Source organism: Ovis canadensis, chromosome 4, assembly GCF_042477335.2.
Source record: "Ovis canadensis isolate MfBH-ARS-UI-01 breed Bighorn chromosome 4, ARS-UI_OviCan_v2, whole genome shotgun sequence".
In the NCBI taxonomy this organism is placed as follows: Eukaryota; Metazoa; Chordata; class Mammalia; order Artiodactyla; family Bovidae; genus Ovis; species Ovis canadensis.
Genome location: NC_091248.1, coordinates 117,843,773 through 117,867,134, shown reverse-complemented (window position 1 = coordinate 117,867,134; position 23,362 = coordinate 117,843,773). Strand labels below are relative to the sequence as shown.

At 49.8% G+C, this 23,362-nt stretch overlaps 1 protein-coding gene across 8 annotated transcripts in view; it reads left to right on the top strand.

Annotated features, from left to right (window-relative positions):
- The window catches only part of HIPK2 (homeodomain interacting protein kinase 2), a 234,649-nt gene extending 213,173 nt beyond the window's left edge, over positions 1-21,476 (top strand). For all 8 annotated transcript variants that reach the window (XM_069588545.1, XM_069588544.1, XM_069588541.1 and 5 more), the window contains exons 13-15: positions 11,379-11,623; positions 17,257-17,417; positions 18,649-21,476. In XM_069588545.1, the coding sequence (XP_069444646.1) occupies positions 11,379-11,623; positions 17,257-17,417; positions 18,649-19,119 (877 nt within the window). In that variant the 3' untranslated portion in view covers positions 19,120-21,476. The remainder of the gene's footprint in view (positions 1-11,378; positions 11,624-17,256; positions 17,418-18,648) is intronic.
- The last annotated feature ends 1,886 nt before the right edge of the window (positions 21,477-23,362 follow it).

The window sequence follows — 23,362 nt, the reverse complement described above, 5'->3', positions numbered from 1 at the left end:
CATTGTCTAGAATTCTCAGGGGAATGCCAAGGCAAAATTATCATTCCCAACCCCCAGCATGTGGCACTGTTAGCTGCCAGAGCAAACGGACACTCAACAACTCCTGCTTGTAAGAAGGACTCCAGAGTGTGAGGGGCAGGCTGGGGGCGAGTGAACCAGACAGGAAGGGGGTTGTAACAGACATTCCCCAGGAGTTTTCTCCCGCACTGTCTCTGCATCATTTGATGAGCTGACACAAGGCTGGTAGTTATAGTCCCATTTAATAGATGAGGAAACTGAGGTCTGAGAAAAGTAAGTCACCCAGACTGGCAAAGGCTCCAAGTAGCAGAATTGGGATTCAGGCTCTGTGACAGTGAGGAAATGGCAATCTTAATTACTGGCAAAAATAATTTATTTCTCCTTAGTCATTAATTCAACACATTATGAATTATGTCCTCGGCCTCCTCTGACGGTAACCATGCCCACACCCATGGTCTCACCTGCTGTGTGCAGGGCACCAGGCCAGGGCAGTGGGGAGTCCAGGGCATGTTCACTGAGCCCTGACTCAGGCCGTGCATTGGTTGAGTGCAGCTGCTCTAGCAGCAGGCCAGGCAGAATTCAGCTGTTCTCATTTCTTCAGGAAGGTTTGAAAAAGCGAGGAGGCCAGGCAAGACCCAGTGTCCTCCTCTTTTTCCATGTTGGATGAGGGGGCTCTGTGGTCATGGCTAGAGTTGTTTGTGTAAGGATAGAAAACAGATATATTTTTTGGATTCCCCAGGATTAGGTAGTAGAACCAGTCTTACTTTAAATACACATAAATGATTTTGATGAGAGGAGCAGCTAACTCTCTGCATATGCTGAATAAGCCATCTTTTCTCCCTTGAAATTTCCTTGGAGAAAGCTTATGGGTGCCCGTTTTATTATTCAGACCTTTCTGCCAACCTTGCCTTGTGCTGAAGCTGTCTTTTAGGGGCCATGAGGCTACATCATACAGGCTTCCAGAGTGTGTGACTAGAGTGGCTCATTTCAGCTGATCCATTAGAAATCATTTTGCCCGGTCTCCATTATTCATTCATTTATCTGCTCATTCAATTATCTATTTCCGGTAGACGGGGTTCATTTACCGAGGTCATCAGGGCACCACTGTATCCTGCATCACTTTGCAAGTGATGCTCAGAGTGTTACAGCTAATCTGACCAAAATGCAAACTTCCCTAGGAGACTGATTCATCATTATCCCTAAGGATTTTAGACAGGGGTCATTCTGAAACTGTTTATCCCCCAAAAGTGTGACACCACCCCCCCCACAATGTTCTTTTTGACACTAAATTGAAAATCCAGATAAGTTACTATAGAAAAGTCACAGTCAGGAAGCTGATGTGCTGCTGCCCAAAAGACGGCCTGAGGAATTAACATCCACTTAACAGGGCAAAGCGCACACACCCACTCAGGCCAACTTCGTGCTGTGCTGGTGGCGTCAGAGCCAGGCTTGAGGAAAGAAGCAAAGGAACCCAGCACGCAGTGTCATTTGGAGGGCTTGTTACTTTGCGGTGTTAAGTTAAATCTGATGAACCAGTTTCCATCACCTGACTCTTCCTGGAAGATGTGAGTTTTGAGGAGAGTGCCCCATGGCTTCCTCTTTCCTGGGCTTCATTCAGAACATCCCAGTGGTTAAGGGCTGCACTTTATGAAAAGACTGCATTTTGAAGAGAAGACACTGCACCCAACTGTCTCCAGCCGCCAGTCCTCCACTTCCCCGTGTTACAAAGCCGTTACTGACGTGTAGCGACGACCTGCTGTCCTGCCTGCCTTCCACAGGGCAGAGGGAGGAGCGCAGGAGCAGCTTGGAAAGCACGGGCAGAGCTGTGCCCAGGGGACAGGCCCAGCATGATCAGGAGAGGCCTGCAGGCATGCAGAAGGCGGGGGCAGAGTGAACACCGGCTATTGCGCGTGATGCCTGAGGACCAGGCCACCCCTGGCTCCTTCCAGACCCCGATTCAGATTTCTCCAGAAGGTAGTCAAGTTGAAAGTGATCATAACGGTGGCATGTGTATATGCATATCTTGGGGCTTCCCAGGTGGCGGTAATGGTAAAGAACCCACCTGTTGGTGCAGGAGACATAAGAGATGTGGGTTTTGATCCCTGGGTCAGAAAGATTGATCCCCTGGAGAAGGAAATGGCAACCCACTCCAATATTCTTGCCTGGAGAATCCCATAGACAGAGGAGCCTGGCAAGGTACAGTCCATATTGAGAAACATACATATGTATATATATGGATATGGATATGGATAATGTAGCTCAAATGGAATATATGCACCAAATTTAAAATGTAGAGTTTTTTGTGTGTTTTTTTTGGTCCTCAGTCAGTTCACTCAGTCGTGTCCGACTCTTTGCGACCCCATGGACTGCAGCACGCCAGGCCTCCCTTGTCTATCACCAGCTCCCAGAGCTTACTCAGACTTAAGTCCATCAAGTCAGTGATGCCATCCAACCATCTCATCCTCTGCCGTCCCCTTTTCCTCCTGCCTTCAATCTTTCCCAGCATCAGGGTCTTTTCCAGTGAGTCAGTTCTTCACATCAGATGGCCAAACTATTGGAGTTTCAGCTTCAGCATCAATCCTTCCAATGAATATTCAGGACTGATTTCCTTTAGGATGGACTGGTTGGATCTCCTTCCTGTCCAAAGGACTCTCAAGAGTCCTCTCCAACACCACAGTTCAAAAGCATCAATTCTTTGGTGCTCAGCTTTCTTTAAATTGAAAGCCACGTGATACATCAGAAGGAGCACGCTGGCCTGGTGGCATTGGCACCCCAGCCCCTCCACTCACGTGCAGAGCTAGTTAAAGGCTGTTGGCCATTTCTCTCTGGTTGGGTGGAAAGGGAGTGGGACAGCACAGTGAACAGCTCGCACCCCCATGCAGGTGGCTGGGCCAGCGGCTGTCATCTCTATCACTTGGGCAGCTGTCCTTGCGAACAATCCCACACCCCATGCCTCTGTTGCCAACTTGGCCCCTGGTGGAACCCAAAGGAGGACTCTCAGTTGCCTTACATTCTCAGTGCTCATGGATAGGAGGAGCTGTGTAGCTGGTGATGAAGAGGGAGTGCAGGCTCTGGACAACGCAACAGGAAAAAAAAAAAAAAACAGTAACCGAATTTAAAAGTGGGCTAAGGATTTGGACAGAGTTTACTTAAAAGAAGATGTACCAGCAGCCATATGAAAAGTGCTCAGCCTCCCTCATAATCAGGGAAATGCAAAGCAAAACCATGGTGTGATATCACCTCACACATGGCAGGATGGCTGTTACCAAAAAGACAAAAGCTGATAAGTGTGGATGGAGAAAGTGGAGACGTTGGAAGTCTTATACACTGCTGGTGGGAATATAAGTTGGTGTAGCTACTACAGAAAACAGTATGGAGGTTCCTCAAAAAAATTAAAAACAGGGACTTCTCAGGTAGTCCAGTGGCTAAGACTCCATGCTTCCAATGCAGGAGGTGCAGGCTCGATCCCCGGTCAGAGAACTAAGATCCCACCTTCTGTGGGGCACAACCAAAAAGTGAAAAACAGAACTGCCATGTGATCTAGCAGTCCCACTTCTGAGTGTTTATCCAAAAGAATTAAAATCAGAACCTCAAAGAGATACCTACACTCCCAGGTTGACTGCAGCATCAGTCACAGTAGCCAAGAAGTAGAAGCAACCTAAGTGTCCGTCAGATGAATGGATAAAAGAAATGTGACCTGTGCATACAGTGGGATGCTATTCAGCCTTAAAAAGAAGGAAAATGTGCAGTATGTGACCTCATACGTGAGCTATCTAAAATAGTCTAATTCACAGAATCAAAGAATTAAATCTCGGTTGTCAGGGGCTGTGGGTAGGGGGACATGGGCAGTCGCTAATCAACAGGCATAAATCTCAGTTACAATGAATAAGCTTCAGAGATCTGCTATACAGCATCACTGATTGTATACTTAAAATTTTAAGAAAGTAGATCTCATGTTGCATATTCTTACCACAATAAAATAAAAAGTTTTAAATAAACTAAGACCACACTCAGTCACAAAAAGAAAAAGGAGCAGAAGAATGCTAGCGCTTGGTTCCAGCCCAGCTCTGTCCCCAACCAGCTATGTGACCTTGAACATCCAAGTGACCTAAAGTGACCTAAAGCACCCACCATTTTCCTGTTCTCAAAATGAAAGTTATCATTTTCTCCACCTCATAGTCTGGCTGTGAGGATTCAAGGGGATAAAACATGTAAAGGACTTTGAACAGTAGTTGTGCATTCAGTAAACATTATCTATATTTCAGTAATCAGTGTCATAATAATAGAAGAGCAGTTTTCACCTACAGTGTTGATTATGGCATGGAAAGTTCATTGGTGGAGATGAGTTTTGACTCTGGTCTTGCAGGATGGAATTGACCGGCAGATGGAAATCAGAAGCATATTCCACGTAGGGTCTTACAGAGAAGGGGGTCGCAGAATTGTGTCTGATTCTCCAGCCATGTTTTCTCCATTGGGGCTGATTTCTTTGCTTCTTAGCTCCTTGTTTCTTTTCATCACTTGAAAATGATGAAAATCATCTATTGCCATGACAACACAATGCAGTCGTGAACTCCGGCAGCTTTGTTCTTTATTCAGAAGTGACGTTCTGTCGAGGGCATTTAAGCAAGGATTTCTCATTCTGCTCTTGTCACTGTCTGTCTCACTTCCATTAACCAATTCATAATGGGATTGATAAGCTATCAATAATAATTAGACACTGTCGTGGGGTGAATCCCAGCAGAATCGACATGGAGGAGCTAAAAGAATCCGAAGTCATCGTGTCAAGTGCGTGCTCATTTTTAAATTGACTCATTTAACAGCTTCCCTTTTGTTCTTTAATCTGCATAGTACATCAAGTAGAGCACAGAGATTCTAACAATAGAAGAGATTAGAAACAGAGCTATCAAATTAATTCACCTCTTCCAAACCTGTCACATGTAAACCCAAAAATGTAGGTATATCAGCATCAGACTGTGTTGTACCTGTCTGCTTGTCAGGCATGGGGACTTCCAGCTCTGAAAAAATAGGGAGGAATCCCTGAAGAGCTCAGAGAAATTTTATCCCACACTCCTGATAGATATCAAGAAAATGACACGCAGAATTCCTCTACCCCTTTGGTGGAAAGACTCACTACCTGTTAGGTTTCCATTAGAAGACGACTTTCAGTTCTGAGGGGTCATCTAGATCAGCTGTCAGCTTTATAAGACTCTTGCCAGAAAGCCATCCTCCGGTAACAGGAAGCTTACTGGTTCAAGAATTGGCCCACTGTATGTTCGGATAATTCCAGTTGTCAGAAAATTCTTACTTGTATTGAGCTGAAGCTTCTCCGCAATTTCTAAACTTGAGTAAAGAATTCCAAGTATGTCCACCTTGAATTTGGTTATAGCTTGGCCAAAATTAGTGGGGTGGGGTATGTGTGTTTAATTTGCCCATTTTCTATTTGTGTGTTAGTCCCTCAGTCATGTCTGACCTTTGTGACCTCATGAACTATAGCCTTCCAGGCTCCTCTGTCCATGGAATTCTCCAGGCAAGAATACTGGAGTGGGTGGCCATTTCCTTCTCCAGTGGATCTTCCTGACCCAGGGATCAAACCCATGTCTCCTACATTGGAGGCAGATTCTTTACCATCTGAGCCACCAGGGAAGCCCTATTTAATAGACTACTCAGAACCTAAGGAGGATATGTAGTCAGCAGGGATTGTCTTGGTCTGGGTCTCCGTGAAAAATACACTTACTGAAAGGATTTATTTTCTCTCCAAATTAGAGTAAAGCAAATCCTCTTTTAAATGTCTTTAATAATAAATATTTAGGGGACCACAAATGGCTCCTTTAAGGCCACTCTCCCTAAAAATTTCATAGCAGGTTAGAGCTGGAGGGACATCCAGGGTCACCCCAGTATATCCAGGCCACTGCCCAAGGTCACACCAATAACATGGACAGCCACGCCAGGCCTAGAGCGCCAGCTCTGAGGACACATTTGGCAACAGCCAGCCTCTGTCCTTCACGTGGGGTCCACCACCCAGAGTCTGTGCACCTGCAGCAGAACGTTTCTACGTTTAGGGAGGTGACCAGATGAGTCACCGTGTGTGTGTCATTTAATCAGGCGGAACTGGCTGTGACCGAAGTGGAGAGTGAGGGGCGGGGCAGGGTAGCCGCACGCTCACAGTCTCCCAGCGCTGACCCTGGTCCTGGGAGCATTTTGTGATGGTGCCAGGAGTCAGGGGGGTTAGAGCTGGGGGCGTTTCCTCTAGTAACATCTTATTACACTACAAACTGCTCCCAGGCCCGCCCCACCCCCCACAGAGAGCAGCTGTGGCTTCTTCCACCAGTTGTTTTTTTTTTTTTTTAAGGCAGCTCCCCTTCCTCCCAGCGTGTTGTGGGTTAGTCGCTCAGTCGTGTCCAACTCTTTGCCACCCCCTGGACTGTAGCCCATCAGGCTCTTCTGTCCATGGATTTTCAGGCAAGAATACTGGAGTGGGTTGTCGTTGCCTCCTCCAGAGGATCTTTCCAACCCAGAGATCGAACCCGAGTCTCCGGTTTCTCCTGCATTGCAGGCAGATTCTTTACTGCTGAGCCATTAGGAAAGCCCCAGTGCTCCTTCCCATTCCCACAGCTTTCCAGAACTCTTGTTGCTCTCAGATTTCATGTCCCTACTTTGGAGGCTTGGGGATCTTTCCCTGGTGCCCCACTTTCCAGTTTTTCTGCCACATCTGAGTTGTTCATCCCCACCTACCTTGTAAGTCCCATTTGCTTTCTTGTCCCTGAATAAGCACATGGACATTAAAACTTGAGATATAATTTGCGTACCATAGAGTTCACCCATTTAAAGTGTACAATTAAGTGGTTTGGGGCCTATTACATTTTTTTTTTTTCAGTTGTGCCACTCAGGTTCAGTTCAGTTGCTCAGTCCTGGCCGACTCTTTGCAGCCCCATGAACTGCAGCACGCCGGGCCTCCCTGTCCATCACCAACTCCCAGAGTTTACCCAAACTCATGTCCATTGAGTCGGTGATGCCATCCAGCCATCTCGTCCTCTGTCGTCCCCTTCTCGTCCTGCCCTCAATCTTCCCCAGCATCAGGGTCTTTTCAAATGAGTCAGCTCCTCACATCAGGTGCCCAAAGGATTGGCATTTCAGCTTCAATATCAGTCCTTCCAATGAACACCAGGACTGATCTCCTTTAGGATGGACTGGTTGGATCTCCTTGCAGTCCAAGGGACTCTCAAGAGTCTTCTCCAACACCACAGTTCAAAAGCATCAATTCTTTGGTGCTTAGCTTCCTTTACAGTCCAACTCTCACATCCATACATGACTATTGGAAAAACCATAGCCTTGACTAGACGGACTTTTGTTGACAAAGTATATCCTTGCTTTTTAATATGCTGTCTAGGTTGGTCATAACTTTCCTTCCAAGGAGTAAGCGTCTTTTCATATCATGCATGGTTGCAATCACCATCTGCAGTGATTTTGGAGCCCCAAAAAATAAAGTCTGACACTGTTTCCCCATCTATTTGCCATGAAGTGATGGGACCAGATGCTATGATCTTAGTTTTCTGAATGTTGAGCCTCAAGCCAACTTTTTCACTCTTGTCTTTCACCTTCATCAAGAGGCTGTTTAGTTCCTCTTCACTTTCTGCCATAAGAGTGGTGTCATCTGCATATCTGCGGTTATTGATATTTCTCCCAGCAATCTTGATTCCAGCTTGTGCTTCATCCAGCCTAGTGTTTCGCATGATGTACTCTGCATAAGTTAAATAAGCCGAGTGACAATATACAGCCTTGACATACTCCTTTTCCTATTTGGAACTATTCGGTTTTTCCATGTCCAGTTCTAACTGTTGCTTCCTGACCTGCATACAGGTTTCTCAAGAGGCAGGTCAGTTGGTCTGGTATTCCCATCTCTCTATATATAAATAATAAAGTTTGCCACTTTAACCATTTTTAAGTGTACAGTTCAGTGACACTAAATACATTCACTGTGTACAGCCATCACCACTATTTCCAACACTTTTCCATCACCTCAAGCAGAAACTTTGTACCATTAAGCAGCAACTCCTCAAACTCCTCTCCCCACCCCACAGCCCCTGGTACCCAACCTCTAATTTACATTCTGTCCCTATGAATTTGCCTATTCTAGGAATCTCGTATAAGTGGAATCACACAATATCTGTCCTTTTGTGTCCGGCTTATTTCACTTAGCGTAACATTTTCAAGATTCATCCATATTGTAGCATGTATCAGAACTTTATTTGTTTTTACGGCTGAATACTATTCTGTGATCAGCTCATGGGCACTGAAGCTGTTTCCACCTTTTGGCTATGGTGATTGCTACAGCAGTGAACGTTAGCATACAAGTGTCTGTTTTGGCTTTCAACTCCGTTTTGTACTTACCTAGACCAGAATCACTGGGTCATACAGTGGCTGTTTACCTCAAACTGTGTTTGAGCAACAAGCATGTGGGCCTTTTGCATTTCAGCTGTTATAAGTAGAAAGTGTAGTTCTTTATCCCCTGCAGGAGGAAATGGCAGCCCACTCCAATATTCTTGACAGGATAATCCCATGGACAGAGGAGCCTGGTGGGTTACAGTCCATTGGGGTCGGAGAGTCGGACATGACTGAGCACGCGTGTATGTAGTTTTTCTTAATTAAGATACAGCCATTTTATCAGTTAGAATGAAGAACTATAAGTATATGCAATCAGTTCATTCCTTGCCTTCTTCTGAGTTCTTAATTATCGTCTGCACAGCTCACTTGACAGTTCATCATGGAAGCCTTTATGACATCCTTTCTCTTTAACTGATTATTTTAAAACTTTTAGGGTGTAACATGTCATGTTTTTATACAATCCTTCACTGAGATTTTAATCATCTCCTAGGGTGGAGACACCTATTATATTTCTTTATACAGAAATTCCCTGTAGCACCTAGCATAGATCGCCAAGGATTCTAACTGATGAGTTTTAACTTCTTTCCTATCAGTCTTCTGGTTTATTCCTAGACTGGAAACTTTTCCAGAAAGTCTGTTACCTTCATAGTACTCATTTTGCCTAGAGATATTTTTTGCCTGCAAACCTGTTTTCACATGTTAAATGAGGTAACACTAATAATAGAAGCTAATTTTCTTAGAATACTTACTCTGTGTTGTGTACCATTCAAAATACTTTCTGTGTATTTTCTCATTTGAGTCTCAAAACAAGCCTGTGATGTAGGTACTATTATTATCTACATCTTACTGGTAAGGAGATTGAATCGCTTGGAGGTTGAACAGTCACCCAAGACCACCAACACTTGCTGAAGTTAGACATCTGTCTGCTGGGCCTGTGTCCTCACCCACAGACACAGAGAGGGGCCCTTCCACCCTGATCCAGGAGGGACAGAAGGTACAGCCCCAGAAGGAATTACCCAGCCCAATGTGCGCAGCGCAGGCTTCAGGGAGCAAGACATCAGGCCTCCTGGGGCTCCAGTTTCTCGTTTCTCCACTGCCCTCAGGGGTGGGGCAGAGATCAGTCTTGGAATCTGGCTGTCGCTGGCTGTGTGACCTTGGGCAAGACACCTGGGTTGGGAGGTGGCAGTATTGTGGCTCCATTAGGCGCTCTATAAATACCGGCTTCTTAGCCAAGTGGTTGGACACTGACCATCTTACTTAGGCAATCGATATTTCTTAAAAATAGGTGATCAATATACAAAAATAGATGTGATCCATTTTTACACCTTTCACAATAAGCAAGCAATTCCGTATCTGTCATCCCACCAGCCTCTCACTGAGCTGGGAGGCAGACAGAATTGGTTCCCAAAGTGACAAACATAAATATCTCAGGAGAAAAGAAATGTGCTGGCCCAGAGCCAGGCAAAGTGTGTTCCTCCCCAGCAGTGTATGAAGTCTCAGTTCTAGAACGAAGACCAGGGGTTCAGAGCAGCAATCTCACAGGCATCTTTTACCGCCACCCCACCCTCAGCCCGGCAGTGGAGAAGCTGTAGGAGGGTCAGGACTTCCCTGAGATGGGGACCTGGGGGTCTTGGGTGGCCTGCACAGCAAAGCCATCGCCCCTCCCAGTCTCAGAGCAGAGAGGTGGCTGAGGCTGTGGGGTCCAGCTCCGATTCCTCAGCTGTGTGTGGGATTAGCGGGGTCAGCACCTCACTTTCCCATCCCTCTCACTGCATCCCAGCCCCTCTTGGATGTCTTATCCTCTATTGCCTAAATCGGTGGGGTCTCCCAGGCCCCACGCCTAATAAAGCTCATGCTCTTCCTTCCCAGAGGTGTTTTTCTTCCACACCACAGCCTCGGGCTGCCGGGGTCTGTCTGGGTGCTCTGTGTGCTTTTCTGTCCCTCCCTGGTGGCTCAGAGGGCGCTGTGTGAATTGGAATATCTCCTGCCTTATCAGTAAACAAGTTTCGGGCCTCCAAATGTAATGTCAAATGGGAGTATTTCCTGCCATAGTAAACAGGGATGTCACAACCTAGCTATTTTTCCTTAATTAACAATAATCTTTTGATGTTCGGACTACTTGCCCCTTGCTACAAACTTCTGTATAACCTGATTCCTCCCCCTACCTCCTCAGAACAGTTATCTCAGGATCATTTGAGATGCTGTCTCTCAGCCTCCCAAGTCCTAGGTCATTGTTGTATAGTCACTCATTTGTGTCTGACTCTTTGCAACCCCACGGACTGCAGCATGCCAGGCTTCCCTGTCCTTCACTATCTCCCGGAGTTTGCTCAGACTCATGTCCATTGAGTCAGTGATGCCAGCCAACCATCTCATCTCTACCATCCCCTTCTCCTCTTGCCCTTAATCTTTCCCAGCATCAGGGTCTTTTCCAGTGAGTCGGCTCTTCACATCAGGGGGCCAAAGGATTGGAGCTTCAGCTTCAGCATCAGTCCTTCCAGTAAATATTCAGGGTTGATTTCCTTTAGGATTGACTGGTTTGATCTCCAAGCGGTCCAAAGGACTAGGAATTCCCACCACACAAAAGATAACTCAGTTTCTAGGTCGTGCCTGTTTTTTAGTGGACAGCTGCCCCAGAGCTCTGGGCTGCCAGTGCTTCCCCCGCAGGTCTGCTGAGCCCTGCTCCTTGGGGGAGAGCCCAGGCCTGCCCAGAAGGTTCTCTCACTCCATTTCCAGAAGCTTCTGTGGGCCCCACTCCAGCCCCTTCTCTTGTCCTCACGTCATCCCCACCCCCACCCCCGCCAGTGAGACTGGTGACGCCTGGGTTTCCCCATCAGGGTTCTCGAGAACAGAAGTCACATTCCTACCCTCTCTCCTGCTCTGCCTCTCTGCCCCTGCCCGCAAGTGCAGCTCTGCCCAGCCAGTCAGGTGTCTCACCGCACAGCCTCTCACGGTCCTGGTTTCTCCCTTTGCGTTTCCAGCACTGTCTCCAAGCAGAGAAAAAACGTCATCAGCTGTGTCACGGTCCACGACTCTCCCTACTCCGACTCCTCCAGCAACACCAGCCCCTACTCCGTGCAGCACCGCGCCGGGCACACCACCACCACCTTTGACACCAAGGGGAGCCTGGAGCCGCACTGCACGGGGAACCCCCGGACCATCATCGTGCCCCCCCTGAAAACCCAGGCCAGCGAGGTGCTGGTGGAGTGTGACAGCCTGGGGCCAGGTAATTCGGGGGCAGAGCTGCCAGAAGCATCTCTCTGGAGGCTGGTTTTCTGCTTCCTGCGGCTCGAAATCTTGTTACAGGAGCACTTAATAAGCCCTGGGTCTGGGGAGTGGGTGGTTAGTAGATCTTCACCAAGGATCCTGTTTGAGAAGATTCCTTGTTGTCAGCCCAGGTGGCCAGAGATGACCTCATATCTGTCACAAAAAGTCCTCCCTGTGATGATGGCTGCCTCATTTCTAAACTGTATCTCATGGATGGATGGATGGGTGGGTGGGGAGTTTGCAAAGAGTTTGTCACCTAAGTGGGAACAAGCCTGGTCAGCCCTCAGTGTTTCCTACTGAGGGTGGCTTTCTTTGCTCTCAAGGGACCGTTCTCAGGAACCAAATGTTCTGGAATTATTCCATTTGGGCACCCCTTAGGTTTCTCACACGTGGTGGCAGTACAAACATTCAGGAGAGTAAGAAGGGAGACTTTCTTTTGTAAGAGGGGTGAATGCGAGAGAGAAGGCGGGTAAGGGAACCAGCGGGTCCTAGGGCCAGTGCACCCATTTAGGAAAAGACACATCTGAAAGTTAAGAATCTGGGCATTGACTCCTCAAGCCTCTCCTTACCTCACACCCTTAAGTCCTCAGGTCACCTGCATATAGCCCATTTATAAAGGTTACAGCCTTAAATGCACACATCTTGGTGTGAGGGGCTCTCCTGTTTAATTAACAGTGAAAGTGTCAAGACTATGTTGTTGAAAACCTTAAGACCAGCAAGAAGAGAATGACTTATTCTTTTTCATCTGTAATCCAAAATCAAAACAGCTCTGAAAACCAGATTTTAAGTTCACAGCAAACTCAACTGGTAAAACCAGACCTGAACTAACCAGAGGCTGTTTGCAAGTCCCTTTGTCATATTCCTATTTGTGTCATAGTCATATCTGTGCCACTTAGTGAAATGTCCCCATATTTTATAGCAGAAATATTTACTTCTTTTTATTATGTGGTTAGTACCCAAGGCTCCTTTGAGGGTAACCTAAAATGTTGAATATGTATCAGATTCCCTTATAAAATCTGAAAGTCTTGATTTCAAAAGTGTCTGACCTCAGGGATTTCTGATCAGAGATTGTCAATCTACAGAATGAGATGATGAGTGTTGTAAATTGAGGATGCCCGTGTTCCAGGACCTCTCAGAGAAACTCCATAGCAGTAATGGCCCCTTTACAATTCAGGACAGTGGTCTGTAAGAGCTGGCTCAGAAAAGACCTTACCCAGGTCCTCTGGGAATTCATAAAGGCAGGGGATGGGGGTGGAGGCGGGGTGGTGAGTAACTGATGCTGAAATTCCCTTGGCCTTTTAAACACAGCGGAGGATGCATGAGAGAGTGGTGACATCATCACAGGTTAGGCATCTTCCAGCTCAGAGTTTTGTCGGTCTTGGTGCTGGCAAAATTGGGAGTTCTGAAACTTTAAGATGAGGTGGTCCAACCCTTAGTTGAGACAGGTGAGGAAACCGAAGGCCAGCTTTGCCCCACCTAACACAGCGGTTTTCTGTCAGGACCCAGAACAACAGCGAGGTGGATGGAGGCGGCTTTGAGGAGCCCACTGGTCGACCCCTTTCACATTCTGTTGCCTGTTTCCACCATCAGCTGTCATGCTGTGGGCCACCCATGGCAGTTTTGAGGACACACCCCACTACATTTCCACAAAGACTGTTAGAGCTGAAGGGATGAGAATCTCTCAGGGATACTTTGGACCAAAAAAAAAAAAAAGGAAGTTATTCTCAGAATTCTCAGAAAGGCTGCTGGTTCTAAAGCACCTCATGCTGCTATCTCTGGGGAAGCCCGTGGAGTGATTTCCTGATGTAAAGAGAGATGTGTGTTCCCCTGTGAGGACCTGCCTTCCTGGTGACAGCAGGAGGCAGGAAGGAGCGTCACTCTGGTCCCTGTCGGCCCACCAGCCTGTGGTGTCTCTCAACACTGACACCCACCATTAGCGCCACAACCCTCCTAGCCCCGCTCAGAAGAATCAGGAGAGCAGCCTTCCTCGGCCTCCTGGGGCCCATTCGGCCCCTTTATGGCCAAAGTGTGAACTGCAACCTTTGCGGGGATCCCGGGGTTCCCTGAGCCCTCTCAGATCAAGACAGAGGCCGTGCAGCCAATAGTCCATTTTCTTTCATTCTTGTTTTGGTCCTTTTTCTCTCTCTGTGAGTCCCAGTTCAGAAAGGATCCCTGAGAATGTCTCACATAGCCTCCTCAGGTCTCTTGGGGTAGTTAAGGTTCTTTTGGAAAGCAAGAGAACGAACTCTGCCCTTTCATAAGGACAATGCAGGACTGAGGGCAAGGTCAACCACTAAGTCCTGGATGGGACAGAACTTGATCTGAGCCACTGGAGGCCCAATGCTTGCTTTCTGGGCACGCATCACCCTGACCCAGTGACCCCTAGGCTCCCAGTTTCCCTGTCCCAGGAGACAGGACTTGATGGTCCCAAGTTGGGGCAGACATCTGTTCCTTGAGCATCAGCCTTAGCCAAGGAACAGGGCTCAATAATAAAGACAGCAACCATAGCTAACACCATTAAGAGCCTAACACGTGCCAGATACTAAGCATTCTGCGTCCTTTAACTCAGGTAATCCTCACAACAACCCTAACGTAGTTTCCATTACTTTCCCAGTTTTCCACATAGGAAAATAGATGCACGGAGAGGTTAACTCCACCACGGCCATGCGGCTGGCCCTCCAGGGTTCACCCGGTATCTGAAGCACTCTGTTCACAGGGGCTACCCGTGAACCCAGGCCTGTTCCCAAGCAGCAGATCTTTGAGAGCAGCTAGGAGAGATGGAGGGCAAGAGAAGGGGACAACAGAGAATGAGATGGTTGGATGGCATCTCTGACTCAATGGACACGAGTTTGAGCAAACTCCAGGAGATGGTGAAGGACAGGGGAGCCTGGCGTGCTGCAGTCCATGGGGTCACAAAGAGTCGGACACGACTTAGGGACTGAACAACAAGGCTTAGGTCGAGAGCTCTATACCTCCTTCCAGCTCCAAAATATGCCCCAAGAACTTGACCTTCAGCACTTGCCTTCTCCACTCCGAGGTCACTTCATTTCTCTCCACAGGAGGACATTCCTAGTTTAGTCTCTTGGTTCCTTTCAAGACCCTCTTCCCTGATTCTGGGGTCCCCTGCTCTGGCAACTTGACAAGCTCTGACGCAGCCCCCCACCCACCCCTGTCCCTGTGATGATGGTGGCCTGGCCCTGTCACATCCATTTCATCTGAAGCTCTCTAACCTCTTCACTTACAGGCTCAAGCTGTGGGTCCCTTGCACTTAAGAGTTTCTCCCTCAGATATAATTACCACAAAGTGCCCAGAGCGTTGACACAGGAGCAGAGAGGTGCCGGCCCCAGCTGGGCCCAGGCAGCCTGCACAGCTGGTGATCTGCAGGTCAGGGTGGAGCTGAACACCAGCACAGTAGCCCCATGGCTGAGTGATGGAGACTGAAGTTGTCCTGATAGCCAACATCTGCAGCTTTCCATCCTTCACCCTACAGTGGGTCCCCTGAACACCTCCCTCCACCCCCACCCCCAGGTTTTGGGGGGCCTTTGAGAGTCTAACCAAGTTTGGTCTGAGCACCGACCCTGATTCCATGACACAGGTCAGCTGTGTCCACCAGGGCCAGGCTGGCTCCTGCTCTCCTGGAAGCTTGTGAAGAATACAAATTCCTGGGCACCTCATGCTTCAGTGGGTAGGATGGGAGGGCCACTGGGCACCAATACACAGTTGAATCTGGGGTCTCTGCTAGGACCCGCCCCTTCCCAGCGAGGTAGCTCTCCTTCTACTGGGGCAGGGGGATGGGGGGAGTGGCTGTTGCCTCCAGGTAGGAGGCTCCTGTCACCCTCAGTGCTCCCCAGTCTCCTGCTCCCAGGTTCCCGATTTGCCTTCACTTTCCAGCTTTGTCTCCATCAACAGTTAATCAGCATTCTCTCTTGCTGGCCCCAGCCTCAGGCATCTCCTCATCATGACTTTGATCTCATCACCCTGGGATTTGTAATAGAATTGATCCAACCCAGTTACGTCAAGTGTGCTTCATTAATTGTTAGCATCCCTACCCCCTAGAGCAGCCAGAGTGCAGAGTATGCTCAGTCACTCAGTTGTATCTGGTTCTTTGTGATCCTGTGGATTGCAGCAAGCCAGGCTTCCCTGTCCATGGGATTCTCCAGGCAAGAGTGGGTTGCCATGCCCTCCTCCAAGGGATCTTCGAGACCCAAGAATCGAACCCGCATCTTCGCATCTCCTGCATTCACATGCGGATTCTTTACCACTAGCTCCACCTGGCAATGACCAGATGTGCTCTTTTTACACTCACAGTCCCGGGGTGCCTGATTGAGACCATATTAGGCTTTTGTGTTTCCCAAAGATGCGCATCCCCAGTAAATCTTCCAAATTCTCACAACTGACAGCACGAGAAATAGCCCTGCCTTCTGAGGTCCTGGGTTCGTCTTGCCGCTTCTCCTATTACTGGGGTCTTCTCTTAAAGTCCCTACTCTGGGAGGCTCTTCAAACGTGGATGGTTTTAGAGTCAGGGAGTCTGCAGAGGACACTGCATTTTTTGGCAAGTGTCCGAACTCCCTGTGCCAAAGGCCTCTTGGCATTCACTGTAGATCACTTCCTCTTCATCTAGACAAAGCTTCAGGACAGGAATACCTGATGTCAGGAGAGACACTGAGAGGTAGGCAAGCGGTCACTCTCAATTCCATATGTCCTGTGCCCGTGCATGTGGTTCTCTGACTTTGCCCTCTGGAGACACAAGTCCCACTCTGCTGGGAATTTCACAGGTCACTTGGCACCAATAATGACTGAAATGGTTTCTTTAATATAAACCGCCTCCCCCTCTTCATTTTATTCTGGTTGTTCCCCCCACCTCTGGATATATTGTTGTTGTTCAGTTGCTAAGTTGTGTCCGACTTTTCATGACCCCAAGGACTGCAGCACTCCAGGCTTCCTTGTCCTTCACTATCTCCTGGAGTTCGCTCAAGCTCATGCCCATTGAGTCAGTGATGCCATCCAACCATCTCATCCTCTGTTGCCCCCTTCTCCTTTTTCCCTCAATGCTTCCTGCATCAGAGTCTTTTTCAGTGAGTCGGCTCTTCACATAAGGTGACCAAAGTATTGGAGCTTCAGCATCAGTCCTTCCAATGAGTATTCAGGGTTAAGATTGACTAGCTTGGTCTCCTTGCTGTCTGAGAGACCACAGTCCCTTTTTTGAGACTCAGTTTTCTGTACCCTGCTACATCTGTCACTGCGTCTTTGCATCTTGGCAGGTGGCCCCCCACTGCACCCCTGGCTGGAACACAGGGAACCTCAGAGAGCGCTCCTTTCGCCTCTTAGACGACCCTTAAGGCTTTTCAGTGTCACCAGATAGTAATTCTAAAGTCCATCAGGGTTTGCTCACAACCAGTGGAACAAGCTGCAGCCCAGGTGTCAGTCCAGAGTCAACATCATCACTGAGTCTGGGGGCGATGTGGCTGATGGGGGATCGTCCAGTCTCAGGACTGTATCCTCGGAAGACTACTGTTGTCCCCCTAGGGCAGGGTCTTCTGGGCAGCCAAGGACCTGTGACTGACCTGTGCCCTTTTCCTCCTCCCGACACAGTCAACACCAGTCACCACTCGTCCTCCTTCAAGTCCAAGTCCTCCAGCAACGTGACCTCCACCAGCGGTCACTCTTCAGGGAGCTCATCTGGAGCGATTGCCTACCGGCAACAGCGGCCAGGACCACACTTCCAGCAGCAACAGCCTCTCAATCTCAGCCAGGTAAGCACACATGCCACCCCCTCCCGCCCCCCACCCCTCCTCCCACCAGCTCACCGGGTGCCCTGGGGTAGCAGGAAGTGCCCCGGTGAGCTCTGGTCATCTCCCTCTGCTGCGGGTCACCTTGGAGAAGGTGGATCCTCAATACGTGGAGAGCCAGTCCAGTGCGAAATGACTTGTCTGATGTTCCAAAGCACTTAGTGATGCCGTGCCTGCTTAAAAATAGTCTGGCCCACATGTTGCCGTTTCAGCCCAGCAAAGGGTAAAACACTGGGTCCAAGCCCACTTCAGGCCAGAACCCCAGAGACAGACCTAGAGTCCAACCAGGCCAAGCCTCCTGAGTCATTACAGTGGAGGAGGCCTCACACAGGGACCCCAAACCCAGGAAAAAGAGCCGGCAGACTTAGGAGACAGTGGTTGATGCTCAGGGGAGTATCAACCAGGCGGTGTCTCCACGGCCAGCACTCGGCCTGTGTGTCTAGGATCACTCGGGTCTGAATTGCAAAGTGGACTCCAGCCCTGCTTCCTTAGTAGCTGGGAGGGAAGATAAGACCACGTGTGTGTTGTGACTTAGAGTCTCCGGCTGAGAGGGTGGCTTCATTTGTATGTGACTTCAGAAGACGGGGATGTTTCTGAGAGCCTGTTTGGGGAGCAGGACTTCATGGTGAGGCAGGAAAGTGGTCCGCACTCAGAGACGATCCCGTGTGACACTTCACAGCTGCAGGATGTCCTCGGGAGACATGCTGTCTCCTGTTGCCTCTGCAGCTGGCTCTGTTGGTGTGTCACCCGGCCCAGGAAACAGCGGGGCACCGCCTTGCTTCTCGGACAGGTTGATTGATATTTTTCCCAGCACGTGATCTTCTGTGATCCCTGCCGCGCCGCCCTCCCCACCCTCCCCACGCTCCTCCTGACTCTCCTGCCCACCCTCCTCCTGACTCTCCTGCCCACCCTCCTCCTGACTCTCCTGCCCACCCTCCTCCTGACTCTCCTGCCCACCCTCCTCCTGACTCTCCTCCCCACCCTCCTCCTGACTCTCCTCCCCAGCCCTCACTTCCGCCTCCTCCCCAGCCCTCACTTCCGCTTTCTCCCCAGTCCTCACTTCCGCTTTCTCCCCAATCCTCACTTCCCCCTCCTCTTCCTCCCTCTCTGCCCGCTTCCCCCCATGCTCTTCTGCGCTTGCGTGTGTCCAGTCCTCCCCACTCCCCTCAACGCGGTCCTCCTGGTCCTTCTCCAGGCTCAACAGCACATTGCCGCAGACCGCGCCGGGAGCCACCGACGGCAGCAGGCCTACATCACTCCCACGATGGCCCAAGCTCCATACTCCTTCCCGCACAACAGTCCCAGCCACGGCACTGTGCACCCCCACCTGGCCGCCGCCGCTGCCGCCGCCCACCTCCCCGCCCAGCCCCACCTCTACACCTACACAGCGCCCGCAGCCCTGGGCTCCACAGGCACCGTGGCCCACCTGGTGGCCTCCCAAGGCTCGGCGCGTCACACCGTGCAGCACACTGCCTATCCGGCCAGCATCGTCCACCAGGTCCCCGTGAGCATGGGCCCCCGGGTCCTGCCCTCGCCCACCATCCACCCGAGTCAGTATCCAGCCCAGTTTGCCCACCAGACCTACATCAGCGCCTCTCCGGCCTCCACAGTCTACACTGGATACCCACTGAGCCCGGCCAAGGTCAACCAGTACCCTTACATATAAACACTGGAAGGGGAGGGGACGGGAGGGAGGCTGGCCAGAGGGAGAGGAGGAGGGACGGAGAGGGGAGCTGGGGCTTCTGTACTGAAGATGCCGCACAGAAACAATGCAAACGGGCAGGGGTGGGGGGCTGGGACGGGACACAGATGAAACTTGAACTAGGAAGTAGGAGGACTGAGAGCGGAGGAGAGAACATTTTGAAAAGGAAGGGATTTAAGGAGGGGGGAAAATCTATGCTTTTTATTTTAAAAAAGAAAAAGGAAAAAAAATAAAAATAAAACGTCAGTAACAAAACAAAAACCACAGCTCACGAACCCGTTCTGCACCAAACTGGAAAGAAGGAGAAGAAGAGCCACGGAAGATTCCAGAAGTAGGGGGAGGGGGGCCTCCGTTTTTGAAGAACTTTATGAACTTTTCAAAGATTATTTTCATATGGCAGCAAGTGACGTTTAAGAATTTGCTGTCAGGGACACCTGATATGGAAATCCAATAGATTTTTAATGATTGAACGTAAGGATTAGGGATTTTTCCAGAACTCTATAATGGGTTGGGAGCCGTCTGGAAAGGACAGGCCGTGGCCTGAGGAGGCTGGTGTCTGGGGGTTGGGTCAGGGTTGGCGGAGCCTGGTTCTGGCCCACTTGCCTGGACCAATGGAGAGGGCAGGCGGGCAGCTGGGCTGAAGGAGGACCCCGGGAGAGGGTGTGTTTTCTCTTTCTGAGCACTCTGGATAAATCCCTAAGCAATGATATTCCTCAAATGTCATTAACGATGTATGTTGCAAACTCTCGCCTTTTTTTTTTTTTTTGCTTTTTTTTTTTTTTGGTCTTTTCTGAAGACATCTCTTCTGAGTGCATCCCGCGTCTCAAAGCGGAGGGCTTGCGGCGTGGCCAGCACCCTGGTAAATGTAGCAGTGTGCAACTGTGTGCTGCTTTGTGTTCACCCCATCGATACCAACAGACTATCCTCACTGTAATTGCACAAGAAAGGCGATCTCACGCAGGCACGTCCCCCGCGCGGTGATCCCGGTGCGCCCTCCCGCCCCCGGCACCGCCTCCGGCTCTCGCAGACTTGGTTTTTACATCCTTTCCTCCTAGTGCCTTAGCGACAGGGGACGCGGTTGAGGGTTTACTTCCACGGTACTCCAAGAAGCCGGCTGAGGCACGTCTCAGCCTCTCAGCCCTTCTTCTGTGCTGTTGCAACATTTTACTCTGGTCTTTTCCTTTTTTTTGTTTTTTTTTTTTAATTTTTTTTAATAACCTGTTGTCTTTCCCCGGGCTGTTTGCTAGCAGAGGAGTGTCAGGGAACTGGCAGGGGCTAGGAGAGCCGGTGGGTCAGGAGAGGACTGTGGGAGGTGGATGGTGGTGGGTGAGGCTGATGCTGGAGATGGCTTGGCGTGGCTTTTTCCTGGTGGACAAAGCAAGAGAGACTGACTCCCCACCCGGCACCCTCACCCAGTTCTGCCCCCAGCGGGCTAGCTCTGCCGTCTGTAGACCACAGATCCCATCTCAGTTTCAAGAATGCTGGCCTTGCTTCTGACGCAAGGAGCAAAGGAGAGGAGCGGCCTCCGGCCTCCAGGCCCGGCACTGGCTTCCGGCTGGTCACCCGCTGTCTGCAGGCGGACCTAGTGGCCCGCCCCGTGTTCTTGACCCACACTCCATTCCGCCAGCCCTGCCCATCTGGCCTCTGCTTCCACCCTCCCACCCCACCAGGCTGTGTTTTGCTCTCAACCATTTTGCCTGATCCCTTTCTCTGTAGACAACCGCCAACCGTCATTTGCTGCTAAATCTTTCCTCGCGTTACCCAGGCTTACCCCAGGCATGCCTTCGTTTCTGGTCTTTGAGGGTTCGGGTGGGCAGAAGGCTGGAGGGACATTCACAAGGGTAAACCGGTGATCTTGGACCGCCCTTGGGAAAACACACCCAAAGACAGTCAAGTTTCCAAGGAAGTTTGCCGTTTGCCCTCTGTGCATCATTGATAACGTTCTGGAAATTTCCTCAGGCTTTGAACACTGGTGGGGGTGGGGGTGGAGAGGTCTCTCTATCCATAGCAAATTACTGTTACACATGAAAACATTGGGAGGTGCTGTCTGGTCCCAGACGGGAATTTTAACTGTGGTCCTTATTGTTTGATGCTTGATGCGGAGCCCCTGACCCCAAAGCCAAGTTTCCAAGGTGCAGAGAGGTCGCTCCTGGGTTCGAACAGCACTCTGCACCCACCCTCCCTCACTTTCCTTCCCCATCCTGCGGTCTCCCTTAACGATCTACTGTGAAAGGTGTTTTTAATCTTGATATCCGACCTAATTCAGTAACGAAGCCCAGCCCTTACCTTAGCTCTTAGCTGTGAAATGTGAAATAACTCTGGAAAATATCCCCTCTCCATGCATCAATTCTACTTATCCTACAAAGAAATCGGTCCCCAGGTTGGAACCAGCTTAGTCCCGGCCTCAGCCTGGAAGGAAGGAAGGACCCCGTGTCCGCCAAGGAGCCGCCTGCTGCAGGACACGATGGTGTCTTCATGGCGCCACACATGCATCTTTTATCTGGATGTGGGGAAGTGCCGCCATTCTGAGACAACCAGAAAGTGGTCCGTGGGGGTGGGGGCGGGGAATGTGCCAGAGGACGCGTGCGCCCGAGCACTGACGGAGCCACGCCAGCCTGCAGACGGGTCTCTGTTCCGGACTCGCGGCATCCAGAGGGCAGCAGTGCCCCGTCCGACCCTCCCCGTGCCCAGTCGCACAAGTCATGGCTGCAAACGAGCCAGCGTTTTTGCCTTACTGGGTAGCGTACTGGACCCCTGGTACTGTTCACTTCCAGTGCTTTCTAGATCTGATCTTTTAGCAGGAAAAGACAACGTAGCCTTCCACTTTAATGAAAATTATTTTGTCTACTTAAGTTGGAAGTTACTCTTTCACCTGACATTTTCTTTCCTTTCCTTCCTGATTAGGAAATGAAAGTTTCATGCTGCTCATAAAGATAATATTATTGTACTAATTATTTTGGTTATTAACCTTTGTAATTATTATCCTAATCATCATTTTGATATTTTAGTTGGGGTTTTAAAGTGCACATTTATTCCAAGTATCTTTATGTTTTCTCTTTAATATTTAAATTTATTTTATTATATCTGTGAGTATCTGAGTAGACAGGAGGGACATCCAGATGTCCAGTTTTGTCAGACCAAAAAGAAAAGAAGGAAGGATTCAGGAATCAGGAAAAAGCTGTCAAGAATGATCCACCAGAGAACAAAAGCCTGAAGAAGAATCAAAGCCTTTATCTCTCTGTAAGCCAACTTGGGCTTTGGACAGCATGGTTCGTGGTCACCATCAAGACTAGATTTTTCTAGACTCTCAGTGGTCTGGGAAGAGATCTGAGGAGTCATCTTGGAGGCTGAACCCTCAGCATGGTCCTCTCTGACCTTCCCTGTTCTTCTGAAATCTGCTGAATAGAGCCTGGGCCTGCCTCACATCTTATACTGACCTGTCAAGGAAAAAAAAAAAGAAGCCCTCTGCCCAGAGCTGACCCAGCCCCTTCCCTAAAAGTCCTCCCATTTCCCATCAGCCCACCAGAAGTGTGGCTTATACCCTTCAGTGTGTAGATAATGTTGCCTCCTAGAAGCCACTGAAGGTAATGAGCTGATGGAAGGTGCTTAGGCAGGTGGTACCTTCCCCTGGGAGATGTCAGCCTCCCTGCCCCTCACAAACCACACTGCCCACTTCTTCAGTCCCTGCCCTCACCCAGTACATCTCAGCACACAATTCTAGGGACAAACTGTGGAGCCAAAAAAGTAATAATAATAAAAGAGGGATAGTAGGAGCCCAGAGGAGCACTGACCGTGTCCAGCAGATCCTTGGACAGTGCGGGCTGCTGCCCCCCTGAACTCGGCCAGTGGAGGGGCACAGTGGGGCCTTACAGCGATGCCCACTGGGCTCTGACTGTGCCCTTCAGGCCACCATGCTGGGTGCCATGGGCTTTCTAAATCAGCTTGAGGTGCCCACATGCCGCCCACCAAACCTAGAAACTACCAGGCCCCAGGTGGGTGAAGGAAGGCCTGGAATGACGGGCTTCACTGAGGCTAATGAAGGGAGACGCCAGGCCATGCCCAGCCCCCCACCACTCAGCGAACATTAGTATCCTCCCCGCGTCCCCACCTGCCTTTTTCTTCCAACCCAAGCACAAAACTGCGGGTCTGAAGCCCTCGGAGAAGGCCCTAGTGGGAGAGATGAGCCCCTCTGTGGGTTCCTTAGCAG